At 62.5% G+C, this 19,456-nt stretch overlaps 3 protein-coding genes across 3 annotated transcripts in view; 2 read left to right on the top strand and 1 right to left on the bottom strand.

Moving 5' to 3' along the window:
• Positions 1 to 9,596, top strand: part of F751_6454 (Piezo-type mechanosensitive ion channel component 2) — a gene marked incomplete at both ends in the record, with an annotated part of 14,431 nt that extends 4,835 nt beyond the window's left edge. Inside the window, 23 exons of the mRNA XM_011397509.1 lie at positions 263 to 411; positions 556 to 710; positions 878 to 1,191; positions 1,360 to 1,670; positions 1,887 to 1,969; positions 2,396 to 2,530; positions 2,730 to 2,990; positions 3,159 to 3,321; positions 3,941 to 4,327; positions 4,500 to 4,600; positions 4,783 to 5,484; positions 5,708 to 6,051; positions 6,221 to 6,350; positions 6,529 to 6,693; positions 6,845 to 6,988; positions 7,152 to 7,275; positions 7,392 to 7,688; positions 7,852 to 7,940; positions 8,150 to 8,423; positions 8,629 to 8,816; positions 8,977 to 9,058; positions 9,224 to 9,334; positions 9,471 to 9,596. Coding sequence (XP_011395811.1) covers positions 263 to 411; positions 556 to 710; positions 878 to 1,191; positions 1,360 to 1,670; positions 1,887 to 1,969; positions 2,396 to 2,530; positions 2,730 to 2,990; positions 3,159 to 3,321; positions 3,941 to 4,327; positions 4,500 to 4,600; positions 4,783 to 5,484; positions 5,708 to 6,051; positions 6,221 to 6,350; positions 6,529 to 6,693; positions 6,845 to 6,988; positions 7,152 to 7,275; positions 7,392 to 7,688; positions 7,852 to 7,940; positions 8,150 to 8,423; positions 8,629 to 8,816; positions 8,977 to 9,058; positions 9,224 to 9,334; positions 9,471 to 9,596 — 4,835 coding nt within the window. The remainder of the gene's footprint in view (positions 1 to 262; positions 412 to 555; positions 711 to 877; positions 1,192 to 1,359; positions 1,671 to 1,886; positions 1,970 to 2,395; positions 2,531 to 2,729; positions 2,991 to 3,158; positions 3,322 to 3,940; positions 4,328 to 4,499; positions 4,601 to 4,782; positions 5,485 to 5,707; positions 6,052 to 6,220; positions 6,351 to 6,528; positions 6,694 to 6,844; positions 6,989 to 7,151; positions 7,276 to 7,391; positions 7,689 to 7,851; positions 7,941 to 8,149; positions 8,424 to 8,628; positions 8,817 to 8,976; positions 9,059 to 9,223; positions 9,335 to 9,470) is intronic.
• Positions 9,597 to 11,053: 1,457 nt separating this feature from the next.
• On the top strand, positions 11,054 to 13,454 carry F751_6453 (Histone-lysine N-methyltransferase setd3; the record flags this gene model as incomplete). Its single annotated transcript, XM_011397508.1, has 8 exons — positions 11,054 to 11,221; positions 11,412 to 11,613; positions 11,818 to 12,010; positions 12,125 to 12,297; positions 12,451 to 12,551; positions 12,781 to 12,863; positions 13,013 to 13,187; positions 13,317 to 13,454. The coding sequence occupies 8 exons, from the start codon at positions 11,054 to 11,056 to the stop codon at positions 13,452 to 13,454; spliced, it is 1,233 nt and encodes a 410-aa protein (XP_011395810.1).
• A 1,204-nt stretch (positions 13,455 to 14,658) lies between these two features.
• The window catches only part of F751_6452 (hypothetical protein), a gene marked incomplete at both ends in the record, with an annotated part of 11,535 nt that continues 6,737 nt past the window's right edge, over positions 14,659 to 19,456 (bottom strand). The window contains 8 exons of the mRNA XM_011397507.1: positions 14,659 to 14,755; positions 14,939 to 15,013; positions 15,123 to 15,793; positions 15,897 to 16,072; positions 16,334 to 16,516; positions 18,012 to 18,340; positions 18,520 to 18,639; positions 18,826 to 18,944. Coding sequence (XP_011395809.1) covers positions 14,659 to 14,755; positions 14,939 to 15,013; positions 15,123 to 15,793; positions 15,897 to 16,072; positions 16,334 to 16,516; positions 18,012 to 18,340; positions 18,520 to 18,639; positions 18,826 to 18,944 — 1,770 coding nt within the window. The remainder of the gene's footprint in view (positions 14,756 to 14,938; positions 15,014 to 15,122; positions 15,794 to 15,896; positions 16,073 to 16,333; positions 16,517 to 18,011; positions 18,341 to 18,519; positions 18,640 to 18,825; positions 18,945 to 19,456) is intronic.

The following is a 19,456-nucleotide window of genomic DNA, read 5'->3' as shown; positions in this document are numbered from 1 at the left end:
GGGGGGGGGGGCGCGGAATGGTTTGGTTGTCTTCAGGGCCTTTCTGTGTGTGTGTTTGGTGGGTGGAGGCCGCGTGCACATGTGGGTGCCTGCGGCAGGCATGGGCATGAATGGTGGACGCAGCAGCGGCTCGCCTGAAAAAAGATGCAACTCAGAGCACGTGGAAGATCTTGCACTGGCTTTGGGGCATGTGCTTTTCTACGCATAACGTACCCATATCGCACATCCCATCCAACCAAACCCACCTCTCCCAATCTTCCAGGTGGGGTGGTGGCCATCCCACCCCTCCTCTGGGCGCAGCGCCTGGCGCCGGGCGAGACGGCCCGAATGTACCGCACCCTGCTGGCGATACAGCTTGTCGCGGGCGCCTGGACCATCCTGCAGTACTCGGTGGAAATCGCCTGGGTCCAGGTGGGCATTGTGAGAGTGTCCAGCCGGCCAGGCATTTTGACCGGCTTGGCCAGGCTCAGGCCATGTGCGCCTGGCTGTGCGGCACCTAGCATGCCGCCTCCCAGCTCTTGCTCCCTCGACCCACTCACTGACCAACTGGAACAGGGCCTGATTGACCTGCACAGCCTGCGGGCCTGGGTGGCCTGGCTGGGCCTGGAGGCTGGGGACCCCAGCCAACACGACACCGGCCACCTGCAGCGCCTGCTCGCCTGGAAGGTGCTGGTGCTGGTGACCGTCGCTGCCAAGCGGCGCTCCCTCAAGTATGCGGGCGCTGGAAGAGACTGGTGCCGGGGAGGCAGAGATCTGATGCACTTGTCTGGCTGCTTGGCGAGGCTTGAGATATCAGCATCCTTGACCCGAATTCTTGGGTCGTTCCTCCGGTGCCCTTTTCTCCTCCCAATCTCCCCCTTTTTCAACACACGTGTAGGTGGAAGAGCCAGCTGCCTGCAGCAGTGAGGAGCTCGAGGGTGGCCGGCGCGGCCTGCCCGCTCTTCTGGCCCCCCACGCCCGAGGACAGCCTGCGCCCAGGCCTGGACCCGCGCGAGGAGCCGCGCCTCAGCCGCCGCGCGGCGGGCCTGCTCTCGCCCCGCGCCTTCCTGGCGGAGGGCACCGCGGTGTCCTCCCTGGCGGGCAGCGCGCGCGCGGCCGCTGCAGAGGCGCGCGCGACGCTGCGCCGCTGGGCGCGCTCCGCGCTGGACGCGCTGGACTGGCCGCGCCCGGCCCCGCTCGAGGCGAGCGCAGGTCCCGCCGTGCCTCGGCGCCATACAATCGCAGGGACCCCCACGCGCGGCCGCTCAGTCGACGCACGGCCCTTTGCGCCCCTCACCTTGACCCGGGGCTCCTCGCCTCCCGGCCCGAGCGCGACCGGGCTGAGCTCCCCCGCCCCGCCCCCACCGCTGCCCGTCGCAGGGCAGTGGCGTGCCTTCCGCTTCGCGCTCCAGGACTGGCTGGAGAGCTCCTGGCAGCGCTGGAACATGGACCTGTGCCTCCTCCTCCTCCTCCTCACCGCCTTCCAGGCCACCACGGCCCTGGCCCTGGTCCACGTCGCCCTGCTGGGGTTGGTCATGGCCCTGGCGCCCGCCCGCCGCACGCAGGCCTGCCGCTGGGTCCTGGTCCCGGCCCTGGGCGTCATGCTCGCCGGCCAGTACTCTGTCCTGGTGGGCCTGCCACCGCCGCTGCCTGTCCTAAAGGGCGCCAATGACGCGCGGCACGACCTCCTGGTGGGTCAGGCATGCTCGCATTCGTGCTTTCTCCCGGGGTTCAAGGTGGTTTGCAGTGGTGGGAGGAGAGCGTTGTCTTCCAGGCGCAATTTTGGTGAGGACCGCCATCCATCGCGAGGATGTGCGTCCCGACATGAGGCTGCTTGACATTGCCGTCAGCATGGGATTCTCTCCCCCCACGCACGCGCCATCACTCACCACCGCTACAACACACAGGTCTGGCTTGGCCTGAAGGACGTGAGCCGCAGCGCCCTGTGGCTCCTCTTCCTGGCCTACAGCACGGCGGTGCTGCAGATGCGGTATGCCGAGTGGCTCGCGCTGGCCGACCGGAGCTCGACGCAGCGCGCGCAGCGTGAGGGGCGGGCGGCGGCGGCCGCCCAGGCCGCGGAAGCCTCCTGGCTGCTGATGGGAAACCCTGGTGATGTGCAACAGGATGCTCTGCCGGGGTCCCTGCTCTGGCAGCCCCTCACCCTCGCCGCGCAACCCGCGTGGCGGTGGGCCGACTGGGCGCGCTTCTGGATGTACAGGTGCGAGCCTCGGCTGTGGTGAGGAGGTTGAGCGGGGTGTGACAGCGTGTGGGTGGGCGGCATGGGCCAGTTAACCGGGCCAATCTGTTGGCAAGCTGTCTGACCCTGGCTCGCTGTGAAGAACATGGTTGGCAGAATACCTACGCCTCGCAGCTTCAGCCACACCTCACCTGCACTCGCGTCCCTCACTCCTCCCAGGCACTACCTGGAGTTCCTGCTGGTCGCGGTGGTGGCGCTGTGTACGCTGGAAAACGACGTCATCCACGCCGGCTACCTGGCGCTGGCCCTCCTCTTCTTCCGGCAGCGCATCGCCCTGCGTGCTGCACCTGGGAGGTGGGTGACACTGAGGTTGGCGGTGTGGAGTTGTCTGGGTACAAGCGGATCCGTGTAGCTTCGCTGCAGTGAGGACGAGTGCCTGTGCAGGGACGCTGGAATCGGCCCTGTGTGACACTTGGTCGCTAGATGCATGAGTATAGGCAGCAATATCTGGATCAACACCCCTCTTCCCTTTTCCCCTACTCCTCACAAGTAGGCTCTTCTGGTGGCTGCCCCTGTACAACATGGCCGTCCTTGTCATCACGCTTATCTACCAGATCCCTTTTGAGACCTGGTTCAGCTGGCAAATCGACCCTGACGTGCAGGCCTGCAACCTGGCCCACCTCCTGGGTCTTTACAAGACCAGCGTGGGGGGCTCGCTCCTGGGCGGCGGCTACCGCGGCGCCGCCGCGGACGTCGTGCTCTGGGTCCTCATCCGTTTCCAGACACACCTCTTTGCGACGACGACATACCAGAAGTGGGTATTGTGATCATTATTCTCTTGGCGGGCTGGAGCGGCGAGGGGTACCTGTTGACGAAGAGGCTTTGTCAAAGGCCCGTCCAGGCATGCAGTCCGCTGCCCTTGCTCATTTGCACACACCTGGCCCTCCCAGTCCTCCACCACCCCCTTCTGCCTGACCATCAGGGTAATGTTCGTGGTAGCAGAGGAGGAAAAACGTCACCAGCAGACGCTGAGTGATGAGGAGGCTGCCTGGAAGCTGCGCCAGGCGGCCGCCGCCGTGGAGGCTAGCCGCCAGCGCGCCGCACGAGCGCAGAGGGTGGCGCGACTCAAGGCACGGCGAAAGGAGGTTGACCTGAGGTCCTGGTCATGGAGCACTTGCTGTTCAGGTCTCAGATGGCACCTGCTTGGCAGCAACGCCCCACGCACTACAGTAAGCACTTCTCCTGCCAAAGTCTCACGATCCTCGTTCCCTGCCTGCATTGCAGGAGGGCGTTGGCTCGAGTTTTGCCAGCTTTGGTGTCGGAGTGTCCCCTACCTCCCTCGATTTTGCCTTCCTGGAGGGAGAGACGCAGGAGGAGGAAGTCAAGGAAGACGAGGAGGAGGAAGGGGAGGCTTGGCCACCGGCAGAGGAACCGGTGGAGGAGACGACGGCTGGCGACCAAGTGGCTGCTGAACCCACAGAAGAGCGTGTGGAGGGTGCAGCGTCGCCACCAACCAGCGTCGCCGCTGGGGCCGCCAGGCGCGCGGACTCTGCCCTGACCATACCCGACTCGGACTACGTCAGCGCTGGCAGCAGCGGCGAGGAGGGTGTGCCGGCCGGCCGGGCACCCGGAGGGGGGCAGGGTGTCCGGGCGGCGGTGGAGTCCCACCCCGTGGAGCCGGCCTCTGCCAGCGAGGAGGAGAGCACAGCGAAGAGGGGCTCAGAGGCACGCGATTCCCCACCTCCCGCTGCCTCGCCGCCACAGCAACTGCCCGGCCCAGCCCTGGGCAGTCGCCCCGCCCACACCCCGGCCACCGACTACGAGCGCGAGCTGTCGGCGGTGGAGGAGGAGGAGGCCAGGGCGTGTGGGATGGCTGTCGATCGCCGGGGTTCTCCCGGCGCGGGCCAGGGGACGGCGTCGGAGTCGGCGGCGGGCACGGCAGCCGCAGCCTCGCAGCCTGTAAGTCTGCTGCACCGGGCACTGCAGCACTTGCGGCACCGCCTGCGCCGCCTGGACCGGGAGTCGGTGGTCGCCTACCTCGCGTACGTGGCCGTCTTCGTGGCCGACTACTCCCTCCTGGCCCTCTTCTTCCCGCTCTCCATGTTTGTCTACGCGCTCTGCTCCGTCAAGCCCACGCCGCGCTACTGGAGGGTGAGCCTTCTTCCTTTCTTTCTTTTTGGGGGAGGTGTGTGTGTGTGTGAGGAGGCAGGCAGGACAGCGGGCCAGGTGCTGTGGCAAAGTAAGTGCCACATGCCAGCCGCCATCCTTTGCTCTGAAGACAACATCTGGAAGAAAAGACCCCACAACCCCACTCCCTGCGCAGGTGACGCTGGTGTACAGCGAGCTCCTCATCATCGTGCAGTATGCCTACCAGATTCCCACCCGCCTGGGCTGCTCCTTTGTGACCCCGCAGCTCCAGTTCACGTGAGCCTGGCTGGGAGTGCAAGTGGCCCGTGTGCGGCTGTTTGCGCGAGGATTGCTTGCCGCTGGTGGGCAGGGAAGTCCCTGGAGGTATAACACGTATACGATCCTCCCCCGCAGCCTCTGCAACCCAAACCACCGACACCCACGCACCTGTTCCCCCTTCTCCTCTTCCCCCGTCACAGTATGGAGGTGATTGGCATCCATGCCAGCTCTGTGGCCTGCATCCCCCTCTTTGTTGTGTACCTGGTCACCCTGATGCACAGCTACACACTGACCACACGCCATGGGCTCAGTCCCTCCATACTCGGCGGCCACGTGGATGGACGTGGGAGTGTCGGCGCCACAGAACAAGCCCCACCTCCACCCGTCTGCGTGGTGTCTCGCGCGGAGGGCAAGGCTCCGCACACTTCCACGGACCTGGAGGCCGGCGGCACGGTGGGCGCAAGGGGCGAGACCCCTGCGCAGGCCCCCGACACCTCCACCCCAGGCCAATCGCCCTCTGCCTGGGGCCACCTGAGGCTGGCGGCTACCTCCGCGGCGGCCTGCCTGGCCGAGTTCGCGCTGCAGGCCTGCACAGTGTGCGAGCGCCCGCCGCACCACGTCATCGTGCAGCTGCGCGTGCCACGCGCGCTGCGCGTGGGCCGGGAGGAAAGCGAGAGCGCGGATGACGCGGCAGGGGAGGCGGCGTGCGCCTTCTTGCAGTCGGTGCTGGACGCGCGGCGCGCGGAGGAGGTGTGCGGGTCCGCGGCCGGGCGGTCCGTGCCGGCTGCCGCCGGCAGCGGGACCCCGCGCCTGCGCCTCACGCACGTGAACGAGGAGGAGCAGCCGGCGGAGGTGCCTGCCGACGCCCCGCTCCTGGCAGCGATGGGGCCCCTGGTTTTGAGGTGACAGTGGTTTTGGGGCGTTTGAGGTGGTGTAGGCCGGCGTGTTGGCATGTGCAGGGGTCATGGGTCATGAATATGAACGCAATGTGGGGCACTGTCTTTTGAGTCATAGTCTTTCTGCGCCGTGACCAAGTCCCTGACCAAATGCCCTCACCACTGTCGCGGTACTCTACACAGTCGGCACCCCTCCCCCCCTCAAAACACCTCCTTTACACAACCACAGGTATGTGGCTGTGCTCAACATGCCGGCCGGCACGCCACCGGACCAGCTGGCGGTGCTGATGGAGGTCGTGCCCCAGCACAGTACGCACAGCGCGGGCGGGAGGACGTGGCCCCTGCGTGCACTGTCCCCGGGCGCCGCCGTGACGGCCGTGCTGGCCCGGGAGGCAGAGCGCGGCTCTGGCAGGGGGGCCGTGCCGGAGGAGACCCCGGTCGTTCTGGCCGCCGAGCACCACAGCCGGCAGTCGCGGGATTGGTACGCCATCACGGCCGCCATCGATTTCGTGGCCTTCATCTACGTGGCCCTCTTCTACAACAAGGTCGTGGCCTCCGCCCGCAGCCTCTCAGGTATGGGATGGGGTGAGGGGAGGCCAGGGCCGACTTGGAAATGCACTTGCAAGAACATCGCCGTCTGCCGTGTGCCTTCGTTTCTCTGCGGATCTGCATGACCCAGTTCTCCGATGGAGAAGTCTCTGCGCTGCCAGCTCACCCCCATGCACGCCTCTGCGCCGCGCAGAGATCACAAACGAGCATGTGGTGCCGCTGGGCTACCTGGTCACCCTCATCACCCTCTTCATGCTCATCGTGCTGGACCGCCTCTTCTACACCGTCGGGAGTCCGCTGGGCAAGGCCATGCTCCACTGCACGTGCGCAGGGGGGCGGCTGGGCTTTGGGTTGTGTGTGTTTTGAGCTGGACTCGACTGGATGCTGGTTGACACGAGGAGCCAGAGGGCAAATGCCGGAGCAGGCGCAGACTTCTGTCAGGGGCAAGCTATCCCCATCACCACACCCCCTAATCCCACACACCTCCCGCCATCCCTACAGGCAAATGGCCGTCTTCTTCTCATACTGCCTGTCCCTCTTCTGGTCACCTGCCACATCTGGCAGGGCGCATGCTCACCTGCGCACGCTCGTGGCCCTCAAGTGCATTTCTTTTGCCATGTCGGCGCTGCAGCTTCGCACCGGCTACCCCCCGCCCGCCAGCTACAGGTGCGGGGCTGTGAGGGTGGAGTGGGTAAACAGCCGGCACACAACAGGCATAAGGATGCAACACTGTGGGCTGGTCATTCAGCGACACTGCGTCACCTCCAGCCCCAGCCCCCAGCCCCTCACCCCGCCCCACACTCCCTCATCTCTGCAGGAACGGGATGGGCCGGCACACCTTTGTCTTCATGCGGCGGATCAACATCTACAGCTCCGCCGCCTTCCAGGTCTTTGTCGCCTTGCCCTTTGTGTATGAGCTCAGGCAACTGCTGGACTGGTCCTGCACCCCCACCACCCTCACGTGAGCTGGTTGAAAGGGGTGAGGGTAGGGGGCTGGTGAAGAACGATGGGGGACAGAGAAACTGTTCCCAAGAATCATGCAGCACAGTGTGTGGCTCTGCTGATGGCAATGGCCCCGCTCTGGCTCACGTCTCCCTGCCCTCCCCACACCGCACCTCCCTCAGTTTCATGGACTGGCTGAAGCTGGAGGACATCAACATGAGCCTGTACTTTGTGACGGTGCTCCGCCGCTCCCGGGCTGCAAAACCGCCCGGGCAGCGCCAGCCCCGCTACTCCAAGTTCTTCCAGGTGCGATGCCGGGATGGTTTGTGGAACTCAAAAAACGCCTCGCGCATGGACCCTGAAGTGTGGAGCGCCAATCCTGTACCAAACCGCATCCCTCCCTCTCTCCCTCCACACCACAGGGCACGCTGCTCTTCGTCGGCCTGCTGCTCCTGCTCTGGGTGCCGCTGCTGGTCTTCTCCTCGGGCAACCCGACCTACCAGGTCCCCGCCGCCGTGGGCTTTGGCGTCAACGTGACCCTGGTCGGCAAGCCCGTGCCGGGGGCGAATGCGAAGCACCGCACCAGCACCCGCAGCTTCCCTCTCTTCGCCGCGGGCGACCGGCGAGTGGCCGGGGAGTGGGGTGGCGACCAGGCCATGCTAGGGCCGGGCATGACCTACTACGAGGCCTCCCAGTTCCAGCTCCTCTGCGCCTCGCCGGTGGGTGCACGCGAGTTCCTGGGTTTGCCAGTGATGTCTGCATGTTGGCATGACCACGGTGGGGCAGTGGTGACACGCAGGTGGCCCCTATAGGGCGAGAAGGGAGCCTCCAGGAATCCGGGACTCTTGTCCAGCCCAGCCATCTTTTCCACCTGTCTCCCAGGATGCCGACGCGTACTGGCAGCTGCCGGCCCCTGGCCGGCGGTCCCTTATCAACATGCTGTCTGACAACGGGACCCAGGCCCAGCTCAGGTGAGGAAATTGGTGCATGGACACGTACTGGGTAGGAGGCTTACCCTTGAGAAGGTGTGCGCAGGACACGCTGTTCAAGCCCCTGTCAGACCATGTCGCGAGAGGGAGCAGCATCTGACGGTGTACTCGGATATTCTTGATAGCTCCCCCCCGGTCGTGCTCATTACCGATGGTTCTTCTCCCCCCCCACACACAAATTTCCATGACAGCTTTGGTTGGACGGTGCAGCGTGACGTGCCGCCCCTCTCCGACCACGGCGGCCCCCTCTGCGTGGGCTCCACCTCCGTGACCCTGGCGGAGTCGTCGCGGCAAGGACTCCTGGCCCTCCTACGGGGCGGCCCGAGCGACCCCGTTCCGCTGCTGCGCAGGAACGACCCCGGCGCAGGGGAGGGTCCCGGCGCCAGCGCCGCGCTCTACCCCCGCTTCTGGCACATGCGGGGCGACGTCTGCTCCAGCCAGCCCCTGGCCTCCAACGTCGACGGGGTGGGTGCAAGCTGGTGTGCTTTGTGTGGAGTGGATGGGGGAATGAGATGGGAGGGCGAAGGCGGCGGTTGAGCATGTTCAGGAAGGGCTGCAGCAGGACACCTCTCCCCAGCTCATGTGGCAAACAACTGGCGACCTTGCGCACCGTCACTGCTCAACAAACAAACCCTCCCCCCCCTCCGTCCCCTCTCTTAAATCCCTGCAGATGCCCGGGTCGCAGGGCTGGGACGACCAGTGGGTGGCTTGCAACGTCAGCCTGGGACGAGAGCGGGAGGGCGAGGGCATGGGCGGCGCGGCCTGGTGGCGCTTCGACTGCGGGCTGGTGGACGCGGGGGGCGCGCCCTTTGCGGAGCACGACGCCCACCACTGCTCCAAGTCCTTCCTGGGGCCCCAGTGCGTTTTACAGAGGGAGGGGGAAGGGACGTGCAAGTAGGGGAAGGAAAGAGCAATGGCAGCTTGCAGCTGCCGGGGTCTGTGCGGGAACATGTTTCAGTGGTGTACCCCTTTCCGCACGCAAATTCCCAACATCATGCTCCCCCACATCATCCTGCAGGCTGGTGTCGGTCCTGGATCGTGTGCAGGGCGGGTTCATCGGACAGACCCTCTCCAAATTCGGCATTGCAGGGCTGTACACCGTGAGTCGGCCTCGACCTAGGATGTTGCTACCTTCAAGCGTTCCTGCACGGGCACTCGAAGATCATGCGTCGCAGCCAGGCTTCCTCTTGACACCCCGGCTCATGCCCCTTTTCACACCCTCCACCTACACACCCACACACACACAACAATTTTCCCTCGCGCAGGTGTTCGTGTACGGCATCGGGCGCTTCCTGCGCCTGTCCATGACCAACATCCGCATGCGAATACCGTACGAGGACCTGCCCAACACCCGGCGCCTCGTTGCCCTCTGCCAGGTCAGCGCGGCGGCTGGCACTGGATGCGCAGCGACAGGCGGTCCGCGCCCACAGGGGTTGATCCCTGCATCCTTCAACCTGAACCTGGTGTTGTGCCCCACTGTCCTCACTGTCCCGCCACCTTCCATGTCCACAGGACATCTACATTGCAAGGGCGGAGGGGGAGCTCGGCCTGGAGGAGGAGCTGTACTGGGCGCTCATTAACATCTACCGCCTGCCGTCAGTGATGTTCGAGCTGACAAAACGGGAAAAACTAGAGTGATGCATGCATGCTTGGAGGAATGTGTCGTTGAATCCTGCTGGGGCACTGCGTTTGTTGTAGCAACTTGTGACTGCAGAGGCACAAAGCTAGATGGAAGAAAATGGCAGTGGATGCCGTCACAAACAACGGCACACTGCATCAATTTTGCATCCAGACCAGCAACCAGACTTCAACGTAAAAATAAACCCAAGGATATAAAAGGGAATGATTACAGTCTGTCGCTACTTCCAACTGAGCTAAGGCCGGATGATCGGGGAATCCGGCCTCCCAGGATCGAACTGGGGACCTACAGATCTACTGCTCCTGATGAACCAGGACGGGTAAGTCGTTCTTTGATGACATTCCCAGTATTAACGCCAATATACATACGCAGTACAAATTTGCCTGCTGCTCCCCGTGGACACCTCGTCGGCTGGGATACATGCCTATCGGCAATCTCAAACAAACAACGCGCACGGCACTCATTCATCCAGCGAAATCTCGGAGTAAGCCTCCCCATGTCTGGAATCCTTGAGAGCGGGACCCCGACGACTATGTGATAGAGGAACTCGTGCGAAGCACGCCACCCCTGCCTTGTTTGGACACAATAGACCTTCCTCGACTCCAAGTACTGAAAGTTCTGCGTATGAGCTGGTACGATGCACCCCTGCTGGTTAGGATATCACACCACAAGCTCAGCCACCCAAATCCCACAAACTCTGCAGCGTTAGCTCTGGGTTGCTCTTAAGCAGAAACACTTGAGACACTCTGGGTAGTCACGGGGAGATATGTATCGAGTCCGTATTCTGTGACATGAATATATTTCACGAAGAGTTTCCAAGCGTACGGTTTGTAAACTGTGTGAGAGTCAGGGCACCTCCCAAAAATAGCGTCCCGATATTCGGGGCCCTACAATGCTCGCAAACAAGATGTTCTTTAGGTCTCTCCTGAGCGTGTTATGAGTCGCAGGCCTTAAAACCTGTACTCGAGCTCCAAGGACCATTTGGGTGCAACCTCGTCCTTTCCAGCCAGTGCCCCTCTACGATCTTGAAGAGTGCCGGACATCCGAGACCCTCCGCATGACAGCGCCGGGCGGATGAGAAGCTTGTCAAGCAATCACATCGATGCAAGTGTGACATACGTCGATAACATGTTGCGCTCTGCAGCCTTGCCTGCTTTGCATGGACGGCCTGCATGGGAGCATGGGGTGCGCTTCGCTCCCATGCCCGGCCAGATGTGCCAACCCAGGTTTTCCTCCTCATGCAGCACTCCATTACATGCACGTGACCGGTCCCGACACAAGGTATCGGCTGCGAGTTCTGCCGTGCAGCCGAGCCTGGCATCAGAGTTCGTGAGCAGCAATGGGGAGCGTCCACGCGCTGCAAGAGATTATGCCACGGGAGAGGTATGACGTCCATGCAGGGTCGCTGGACGGGGAATGGTGCATCTTGTGAGACTGCAAGCTTCTCTGTCCTGGCATGTGCCTGTTGGCAACCTCTCCATGGCACCCTGTGCAGATCGTCCGGGAGATTCCCGACAGCGACGCCATCACAAGGGCAGATGCCCAGTCGATCCAGGCCCTGGAGCCTTTGATAGAGTCTCGCAGCGAGCTTGTGGCCATTGCACTCTGGCTGATGCGCCAGGAGGTGAGTCGATGTCATACTGTCCATGACGACCGCTTGCACAGTCTATGATCTGCCATGGCCCTGGGCAGGACAGCTGCAGCACACCTCCACACATCTCTGGCCTGGTGCCTTTGATGGTCTTGAGAACACAACAGATGTAAGCTCGTCTGCTCACTTCAGCTGGGTTGCATGCTCATCCCCTACTTCCCAGGCATCGGCTGTGGAGACGCTGGCCAGGCCGGGCGAGGGACGCGCCAGCAGCCCCCTGCTCTGGTCGCAACAGCGGCTGGATGAGCTCTTGCAGGGCTCGCCGGTGAGAGACATGGTCGTGGAGAGGAAGCAGGCCCTGATCGCTGAGTGGGCAGACATCTCAAAGTTGATCAGTGAGCATGACCCAGCGGCCTTCCCTCCAGGTGGGCCTGGTCAGGTGTACGCAAGGGTTTTGTAGGCATGACGATGGCCACTGCATCACTCGGTTCGCTGTGCATGTGGCTCTGGGCTGGGTCATGCAGCGCATGATACTGCCCCAGCCCCCCCCAAACAGAAAAAGCAGCTCCTGCTGGCTCACAGTGCCATCTTAAACACCCCCTTTACCTCCCACACACAAACACCCCCAGATAAATTCAGCGAGGCCAAGTTCATCGAAGCCATGGCGGCGACGCTGCGCAGTGTCTTCTACCTCCAGAGCGCAGAGTGCTTTGCGCTGCTGCCACAGCTTCGCGACTGGGACCGGTCTGGGGAGAAGGGGGCGGTCGTGGACTACGACTCCCTTTCCTCGTCGGTAATAGTACGGGCCGACACCGGCATCAAGTGAGGCGCCTGGCACCTGTAGAACGGGTGGCGAGGTTCGCTAGTATGAACAGAAAGGGGATGGCATTGCGCCATGTGTACACCCTCCGCACCTCCCTGACCACACCATCACAGGAGGGGCCAGGACCTGGTCCTGAGGGACGAGCGACCCTCTTGCGAGCTCATGTTTGCGCTGGGCGGGGGCACCGCCGGGCAGGATGTCGACTTCCTCGAGGTGCCGGCCTCGCTGGTCATCACAGACCGCCTGTATGGCTTGAAGAAGGAGATCCTGGACTCCGTGGGGCTGGGTGAGCCGCTGGCGCTTTGGTGTTTGAGGCAATGTTCTTGTCGATGAGTGAGCCGCTTTGATGGCCTGGTCGCAGGCGCAGTCTGCCAGTCATAAGGCTCCGTGGAGGCCCACCCTCAAGGAGCTGCTGCACCATGGATCCCATACTCCGCAGGAGTTAAGCAGATGTTCCCAATACGACATGACTCACTCTCCGTGCAACACCTGGCCTACCTCCGCCTGTCTCGGATCCAGGACACCGCGCAGTTTGCCAAGGTGAGGAGTTTCAGCGACTCTTGGAAACATCGCATGAGGGGATGGCGGGAACAACCTGCTGCAGAGGATGCCAGAGAGGACATCAGCACCAGACCAAGACATGCCTTGTACAGTATTGTCCTCATTTAGTCTGGAAGTTTTAATCAAGTGTCCATTGCACTCGCCTAGGAAATTGCGGGCAGCTACCTTTTGCAACTGTAACACCTCCCACCTTCATATTGTCCGGCAGGTAAATTTTGAGCGCGACGTGATCATATCTGTGGAGAATGAGTATGAGATCCTGCAGCTTCTCATGTCCGACCTGAGAGCCAGGTGAGGGGGCTTCATGCCTCTCGGAACCAATGAACATTGCTGCTGGCTTCATCAGACCCCCCTCTTAGGCCTGCCTGGAGCATGATTTGCTCATGACACGTCCTGGCAGCTGTCACCGACCCTCTTCACCCCCCGCCCACAACCCCTAGGGTTCAAGGGTACAGCGGCGGAATCGAGGAGGACATCAGCATCCTTCAGCGGGGCGATGCAGCGCCCGAGGAGAAGGCGGCAGCCAAGCAACGCATCGCCGAGCGCAAGATTCTGCTTACCAATATGGATGGCGTTCGACAGCGCCTCGCCCCCATCAGAGGCATCCCGACAAAGGTGGGATTGGGGCAGTGCAGGGAGGCAGGGTGGGCAAATGAAGCGTTACAATATATCACTCCCCTGCAGTTTAGTGGTAGACGAATGCATGCCCAATGCTGGATCGCCACACCCCTCGAGCACTTGCAGGCGGGAATGCAGGATCCCAACTCTGACATCAAGGAGATTTTTGATGCCATGGAGTCCATTCCCGCCCTGCCTAGCAAGCTGTTCAACAGGCTGAGGGACTGGGCCACGGGGAAGGATGATCCCACGTGGAAGAAGTAGGGCATGGTTCAGGGACTCCCAGCATCCAGTGCACTTTGACCCTTTGCGTGTGCCAAGGAAGAATATTGAAGCATCTGTACCATTCAGGGACAACACAGGAAAGCTCTACTCAGGGTATCCCAGGGAGGAGTTCAGGTATAGGTGCACTGATTTTGGAATGGAAAGCGCAGCACCGACGCAGGGGCTGGGTTCACGCTGAGTATCAAGGTGTTGAAGTCTCCACTTCTCTGAAGGTTTGCCACTCCGCCATCGGCCTCACTGTAGAGACGAGGACTTGAATCCTACACTTGATTGAACCAAGTTGTTGTCTGTGACCACTGACAGGGTAAACATGCATGCAGTGTCTCTAGTATGGGTTGGGCTCTCAATACTTTCGTCACTCTCAGCTGCCAGATCTACCCAACACGTTTTGCCCAGCTTGGCATGCCTTCGAAGGAGGAAGATGCTGCCTCTCAGTCATCCTCGGGTTGACTGCAAGGTAGGGAACCAGGTGCTTGAGTGCAAAGCCACACGCGATGGCTCATATACCGACGTGTTTCCACATTTCCGGATTGGGTCCCGCTCCTCAGATCTTGTGGGGCACAGGTACATGTGCGCACGATGTCCTACCAAACTTTAGCAAACCCCGAGTACCTGTCGGGGAAGATGTCGGGAGCGCCGTCCTCATCCTCATCCTCACTGTCTGCAATCCTGCGCGCCCCCCTCTGAGCCTGGCTCCTGGTCGTTTGCGTGGCGGTCGGTGCGCTCAGGGGTGAGGGGTCCCCTTGGTCGGGCGCTGCAGAGCTCGAATGCGGCGGTGATGCCGGTTCAGGAACCTGTTCCAAGCTCCTCTCTAGTGCAGGGAGGAAGGCGCCCTTCCCGCCACCTGCGGAGGTCAATTGTGGCAGGGACGCACTGTCTGTGGCGGCAGCGCTGAGGAGTTGGGTCAGGCGCATCATGCTCATATCAACCGTCGTCTCCAGCTTGCCTGGCTTCCGCAGGGGAAAGGGGAAGTCCAGGTGCAGCCCATGCGCCTCAAGCAGATCGTATAGCAGATTGAGGAGCCCCAGGAGCTCGGGGGAGTCCTCCCGGTCGATCCTGGGGTTCACCCATCGCCGCCTGCATGCAGGCAGGGAGCAGCCTGAACGTGGAACTTGCTGGGTGGCCCCACCAGGACATGCTGGGAGAGGCAGCGCAGCGTTGACAGCTTGGGCCCACCGCCGTGTCACCAGACCCACCTGTCCCAGGGATCCGAGGCCATGTTGAACCAGTGTCGGTAGGCCTGCCTTGCACGCTTGCAGTCCTCCTCATCTGGGATCGACCTGAGCGCAGCAGTGAGGTTGCTGCAGGCTCAAGAGACACGAGGACTACCTGGACACCTCTGGGCATGCACGCCCTGCGCATTCAACCTGGAGTGCCAATGAGAAAGCCCCCCCCCTTCCAACAGGACTCTCCCATGCTTCTGAAGGCAGCGTGCGCCATAATATTATGGCTGAGCCGCTCACCTTATCATCTGGGGTACAAGCCTTGCGTACCTCCGCGCTGCCACATCATCATCATCCAGCTGCCCGTCCTCGATCCTGCGACGGGTGCTTGGGGAATCAGATGGGCGACAGGGCTGTTGCGAGGGCTGCGCAAACATGCTGACTGGATCACAGGGGTGATCGTGGCTCTGAGCATTCACAGTACCCCTTGGCCTTCCTGCCTTGCCTGAAACGGCTCTGCTGCGCGGCCGCCGGCGGCTCCGAGGCCCCTGCACCCTCGGCGCCCCGCCGTTCCAGAGCCTGGGTGTCTCGGGGCATGGTCGCAGCTTGAGGGGATGGAGCCTCGGCAGGCGCAGCTTGCAGCCGCCCCAGGTCGATGTCTGCATCCGACTCCCCACCGTCCGATGAGGCGCTGCCCGAGACATCGCTGTCCTCCTCCTCCTCCTCGCTGTGCTCAGCAGACCGCTCTCCCTCCAGATCCATGCCAAAGTCAGGCAGGGCTTCGCTCCCTCGGTAGATTGCACCCGGGTCACGGGACCGCCTGGAACCCACCGCGGGTCGCTGGGAGGGGAGGAAGGGGGGCAGGGCGGCTGGGGCCGGCCCGCCATCTGCGTGCCAAGAGGGTGTAGGAGATGGGTCGGGGATGAGTTTCAGGGATGAATCGAGGATGCATCGTCGCAGGCGGGCACCGTCCTGAGAGTGCCTCTGGCATGCGCAGAGCCTCAGCCAACTCCCATACTCACCGCCGTGGAACATGTCACCCTCCAGCGGACCCAGACTGGAGCTGGGAGCATGACTGGGGGGACCCAGGTGCCTCTGCCGGGAGGCCACCACCCCGGGGAGCAGGAAGGGTGGGGGTGGTGCCACCTCAGCATGCTGCGGGGGAGAGAGAATATGTGAGGGTCGGGTGAGGGAGGTATTCGTACGAATGCACCATACATCGGGCTTCAAGAGGACGGCAAGCATAGCATGACCCCACCTCGGTCGCTGCCGATCCCAGGGCCTGGTGATCCCCGAACGCTCCCGCAGGCGGTGTGGATGGCGACGGCAGCATGTGCTGGCATGGGGCTCTTGAGGCGGCGCTGCTTTCCTGGGCCGACCCAGAGGACAGGTGCAGTGTCCCGGCGGCATCCATCAGGGTCGAGGCCTCGGTTCCTGAGAAGCGGACATGCCAGGCGGCACAAATAGCATCGTTTGCCGCCGCACTTGTCAGGCCTTGGACCTCAAGGCGGACCAGGCAAGGGGCTGCCGCCACAAACGCAGCCAGCAAACGCCCTGCAATTGGGAATGAGTCAAGACTGAACAATGCATGAAAATAAACCATGCCTTTCCCCAGTACCCCTTCGATCCAATGCACAGCCAGCCAGGCGCAGACAGTCGTGTGTGCAAGGCATCCAGGCCTCCCCCAGCTCTCACCCAGCAGCAGCTCCTCCTCGTCCCTGCCCTCAGCCTCAGCACTGGCAGCCACGCTGATGCTGAGGCTGCGCAGGGAGGCCAGGGCCCCATCGTGCCTGTACTCGGCGCAACGAGCCGTGGCCGACAGGGGGGCGGAATGCACCAGCCAGTGCAGGGCCTGGGCCAAGCAAGAAAGCGAGGCACCTGCGGGACGGTGGAAATTGACTTCAATCCTCGAAGATGCGACTGTACCCATGGTGAACCTGTCAAAGTACATCACACTTGAATGAATGTATCACAGCTGTGCACCCACACATCGAGGACAAGCCTTGCAAATCATATAAATCCAGAAAGTCTTTAAACCAGTGGCACAACCCGCTGTCATGCCTGTGACTGTGAGGTCCAGGTGGCGGAGGGGTGCCAGGCGCCACAGGGCCATCCAATCCTGGCTCTCCAGGGGGTTGCGCAGGAGCTCTGGATTCTGGGACAAGTCCAGCCATGCCAGGTGGCTGAGCAGTCTCTGGGCTTTTGGTTGAGTCAGCAAGGACATGGCCCCTGTGGCAATGGTTTGGATATCAGCAGGAGGAGCAGGGGAACACTACCCCTGCCTTGAATTTCAGCACAAAGAGAATGGAGAACATTCCATGAGGAATCCCGCATGACCAGCCATACAGGTTCCTACCAGGTGGGAGCTGGCATTGTCGCAGCCCGAGACCCTCGAGCCTCCACGCTGAGGCCTCCGGGTCAGATGAGACCATGCCCACCAGCTGCTGGATCACCCTTGTATTCACCTGGCCAAGTGAAAGAGAATAATGGGAGGGGTGAAATCAGAGGGGAACAAACTTTGGTTTGGAGCAGTTAATGGGTCAACCACGCGTTTGTATTTATCAGGCATCAACCCACCGTGCATCTCGACAGGTCCAGGTGGCGTAGGAGGAGGCGGGGCAGGGGGGCGAGCAGGCAGTTCAGCAGACCCATTAGCTGCTCCTCCGTCACGGGGATATTTGCCAGGTGCAGCGCTGCCCCTCCATCTGCCAGAAGGAATGATATTTGGTTTCGATCCTAATTGGTTTCAAGCTTGGCCTTGCCAATGCCATGGCTACTGCATCTGACATGATGATGGCACTCAAAACACAGATGCACCTTGAGGTGGTCTGCCGGGTGCTTCGAGTACCAAGCTTGAAGGGACATGCAACAGAGCATCGACATACTCCTGGGGTGGAGATACACCCAGTAACGCGCAATGCTTCAGGAGAGAGGCTGTGAGGGGATTGTGCGAGGCGCAGTTCGCGGTCGTAGCTCCGGTGCTACCCTCAGCGCCGGACTCGGAGAACATGGGCGGTGAGGTAGGACCCACGATACCGACAAGAGGTTCTGTGCATGTAATCTGATTTGCATGCGGGTACTAAGCGTTGCTCGGACCTCAGCCCATGGTGACTCGCGCACAGTGGAATTCGGGATGCACGGCCAGCAAGGCTTACAGACGAGTGATGAATTCAAGCATTCGCGCAGGAAAGGCAGAACATCCAAACAATGTGGTGCAACAGAGCCCAGAGGACAATCTCAGTCAGGAACACGATACTCAGGGGTTCATACAGTAATATTCAGCAGTCGACCTCTCCCTAATCGAGTGCCGCCCGCGCCGCCTCCAGCAGCCTGGCCTCGCTCCACTCCCTCCACTCGCTGTCTCGCTGCGCACGTTTAAGGGCCGCATTCCTTTCCTGTTTGGGCACGCCCTCCTCTGCCAGCCGGGCCAGCACGGAGCTCAGCCTCTCCACCACCGACCCTTTCCGCCCACCCAGACTACTTGCAGGCTGCATGCTCGCCTGACTGCTGCCGGTGGGAGCCGCCCCACCCCGGGGCGCCCAGGAGAAGGCAGGGGTGACCTGGCTGTACACCTCGTGCTCCGACTCCCTCGCCCTGGGCGTGCCGCGCGCAGGGCCAGCCTGGCTGCACGCCACGGAGATGGAAGGAGCCGCCTCATCCGTTCTGACCCTGGCGGCTGCATCGCACGGGGCAATCTCCACCCTGATGAAGTCGGATGAGGTGTGGTAATGAGCGGGCATTCTGCTGCAGTCATTCGAGTGTCTGGCAGGGCTCGGCGCGGGGCCCAGGGAGCTTCCCTGGGCCACCTGTTGGTCAGTGAGTTTCCAGAGTACAAACCGCGGATGGTTTGGGATCCAAGTCTCCCCTCCAGCCCCAAGCACCTCCCGCCATACTCTGTGTCAGGGAGGTCTCGCAGGCTCGACACCCCGTTCTCCACTTTGATACACTTCATGGGGCAGAGGCTGATCTTGATATCCATGGAGGCAGGGGCAGGGCCCTCTCTGCGATGGCAAATGGGGAGGTAGGGAGGTGGAGAGGTGGGACATGAGTTCTGTACAGGCGAAAGCGGCATGCACCTCGGGCAGCAGATATCAGAGCACCAAGCCTCCCAGGCTCAGCTGCATGGGCGAGGCTGCCATCTGACGGGACACATTAAAACACCCCCCCCCTCCCTCGCCGTGACTCACAAGCGCAGGCTCCGGCGCAGCTGGCCCAGCAGGGGTTCGTTCTTGACCAGGCACCTGCAGGTCTGCCCATCGTCCTCCGTGAGCAGGAACAGGAGCACTGCAGTGCCGTTCTCGAGCGTCTGGAGGGAAGGGAGGGGGGGTGCTGAGGGCTGGGTGCGTGGTGGGTGGGGGCGCATGCCAGGCAAAAGTCCAGGTGGGCGACCGAGGGGACTGGCGGCGTCCGTCCTTGGACTCTGGACACCGGCAGCATGCCACTTGGGAGCGTGCCCATGACCGATGCACAGACAAGGGGTGACCCAGCCAGGCAGTCTGCACATGTCCAGCAGCTGCAGCGCTGGCTGGGGGACGTGGCGCCTCGGTGCGCCCGAGCCATCTGCCTGGGTGTCCTCCCCCATGACACCACGCCTGACGTCTGCACCACACGCACCTTCAGGGTCGGGGTGCCGCAGAGGCGGCCGCCCACGCCGCCCGCCTCGCCCTCGCTCCTCAGGCCCTGCTTCCGGGCCAGCACGGGCCGAGCGCCCCCGGCCCCACCCGGCCCTCGCTCCTCGCCGTCACCTGTCGCGCCCTCCCCGGTCCCACCCACCCTCTTCAGGGGGAGGCTGGCCAGCAGGAGGGCCCCGGCGGCGCA

Source organism: Auxenochlorella protothecoides (genome assembly GCF_000733215.1).
Source record: "Auxenochlorella protothecoides strain 0710 unplaced genomic scaffold scaffold89, whole genome shotgun sequence".
NCBI lineage: Eukaryota > Viridiplantae > Chlorophyta > Trebouxiophyceae > Chlorellales > Chlorellaceae > Auxenochlorella > Auxenochlorella protothecoides.
This window is presented reverse-complemented; position numbering and strand designations above follow the sequence as displayed.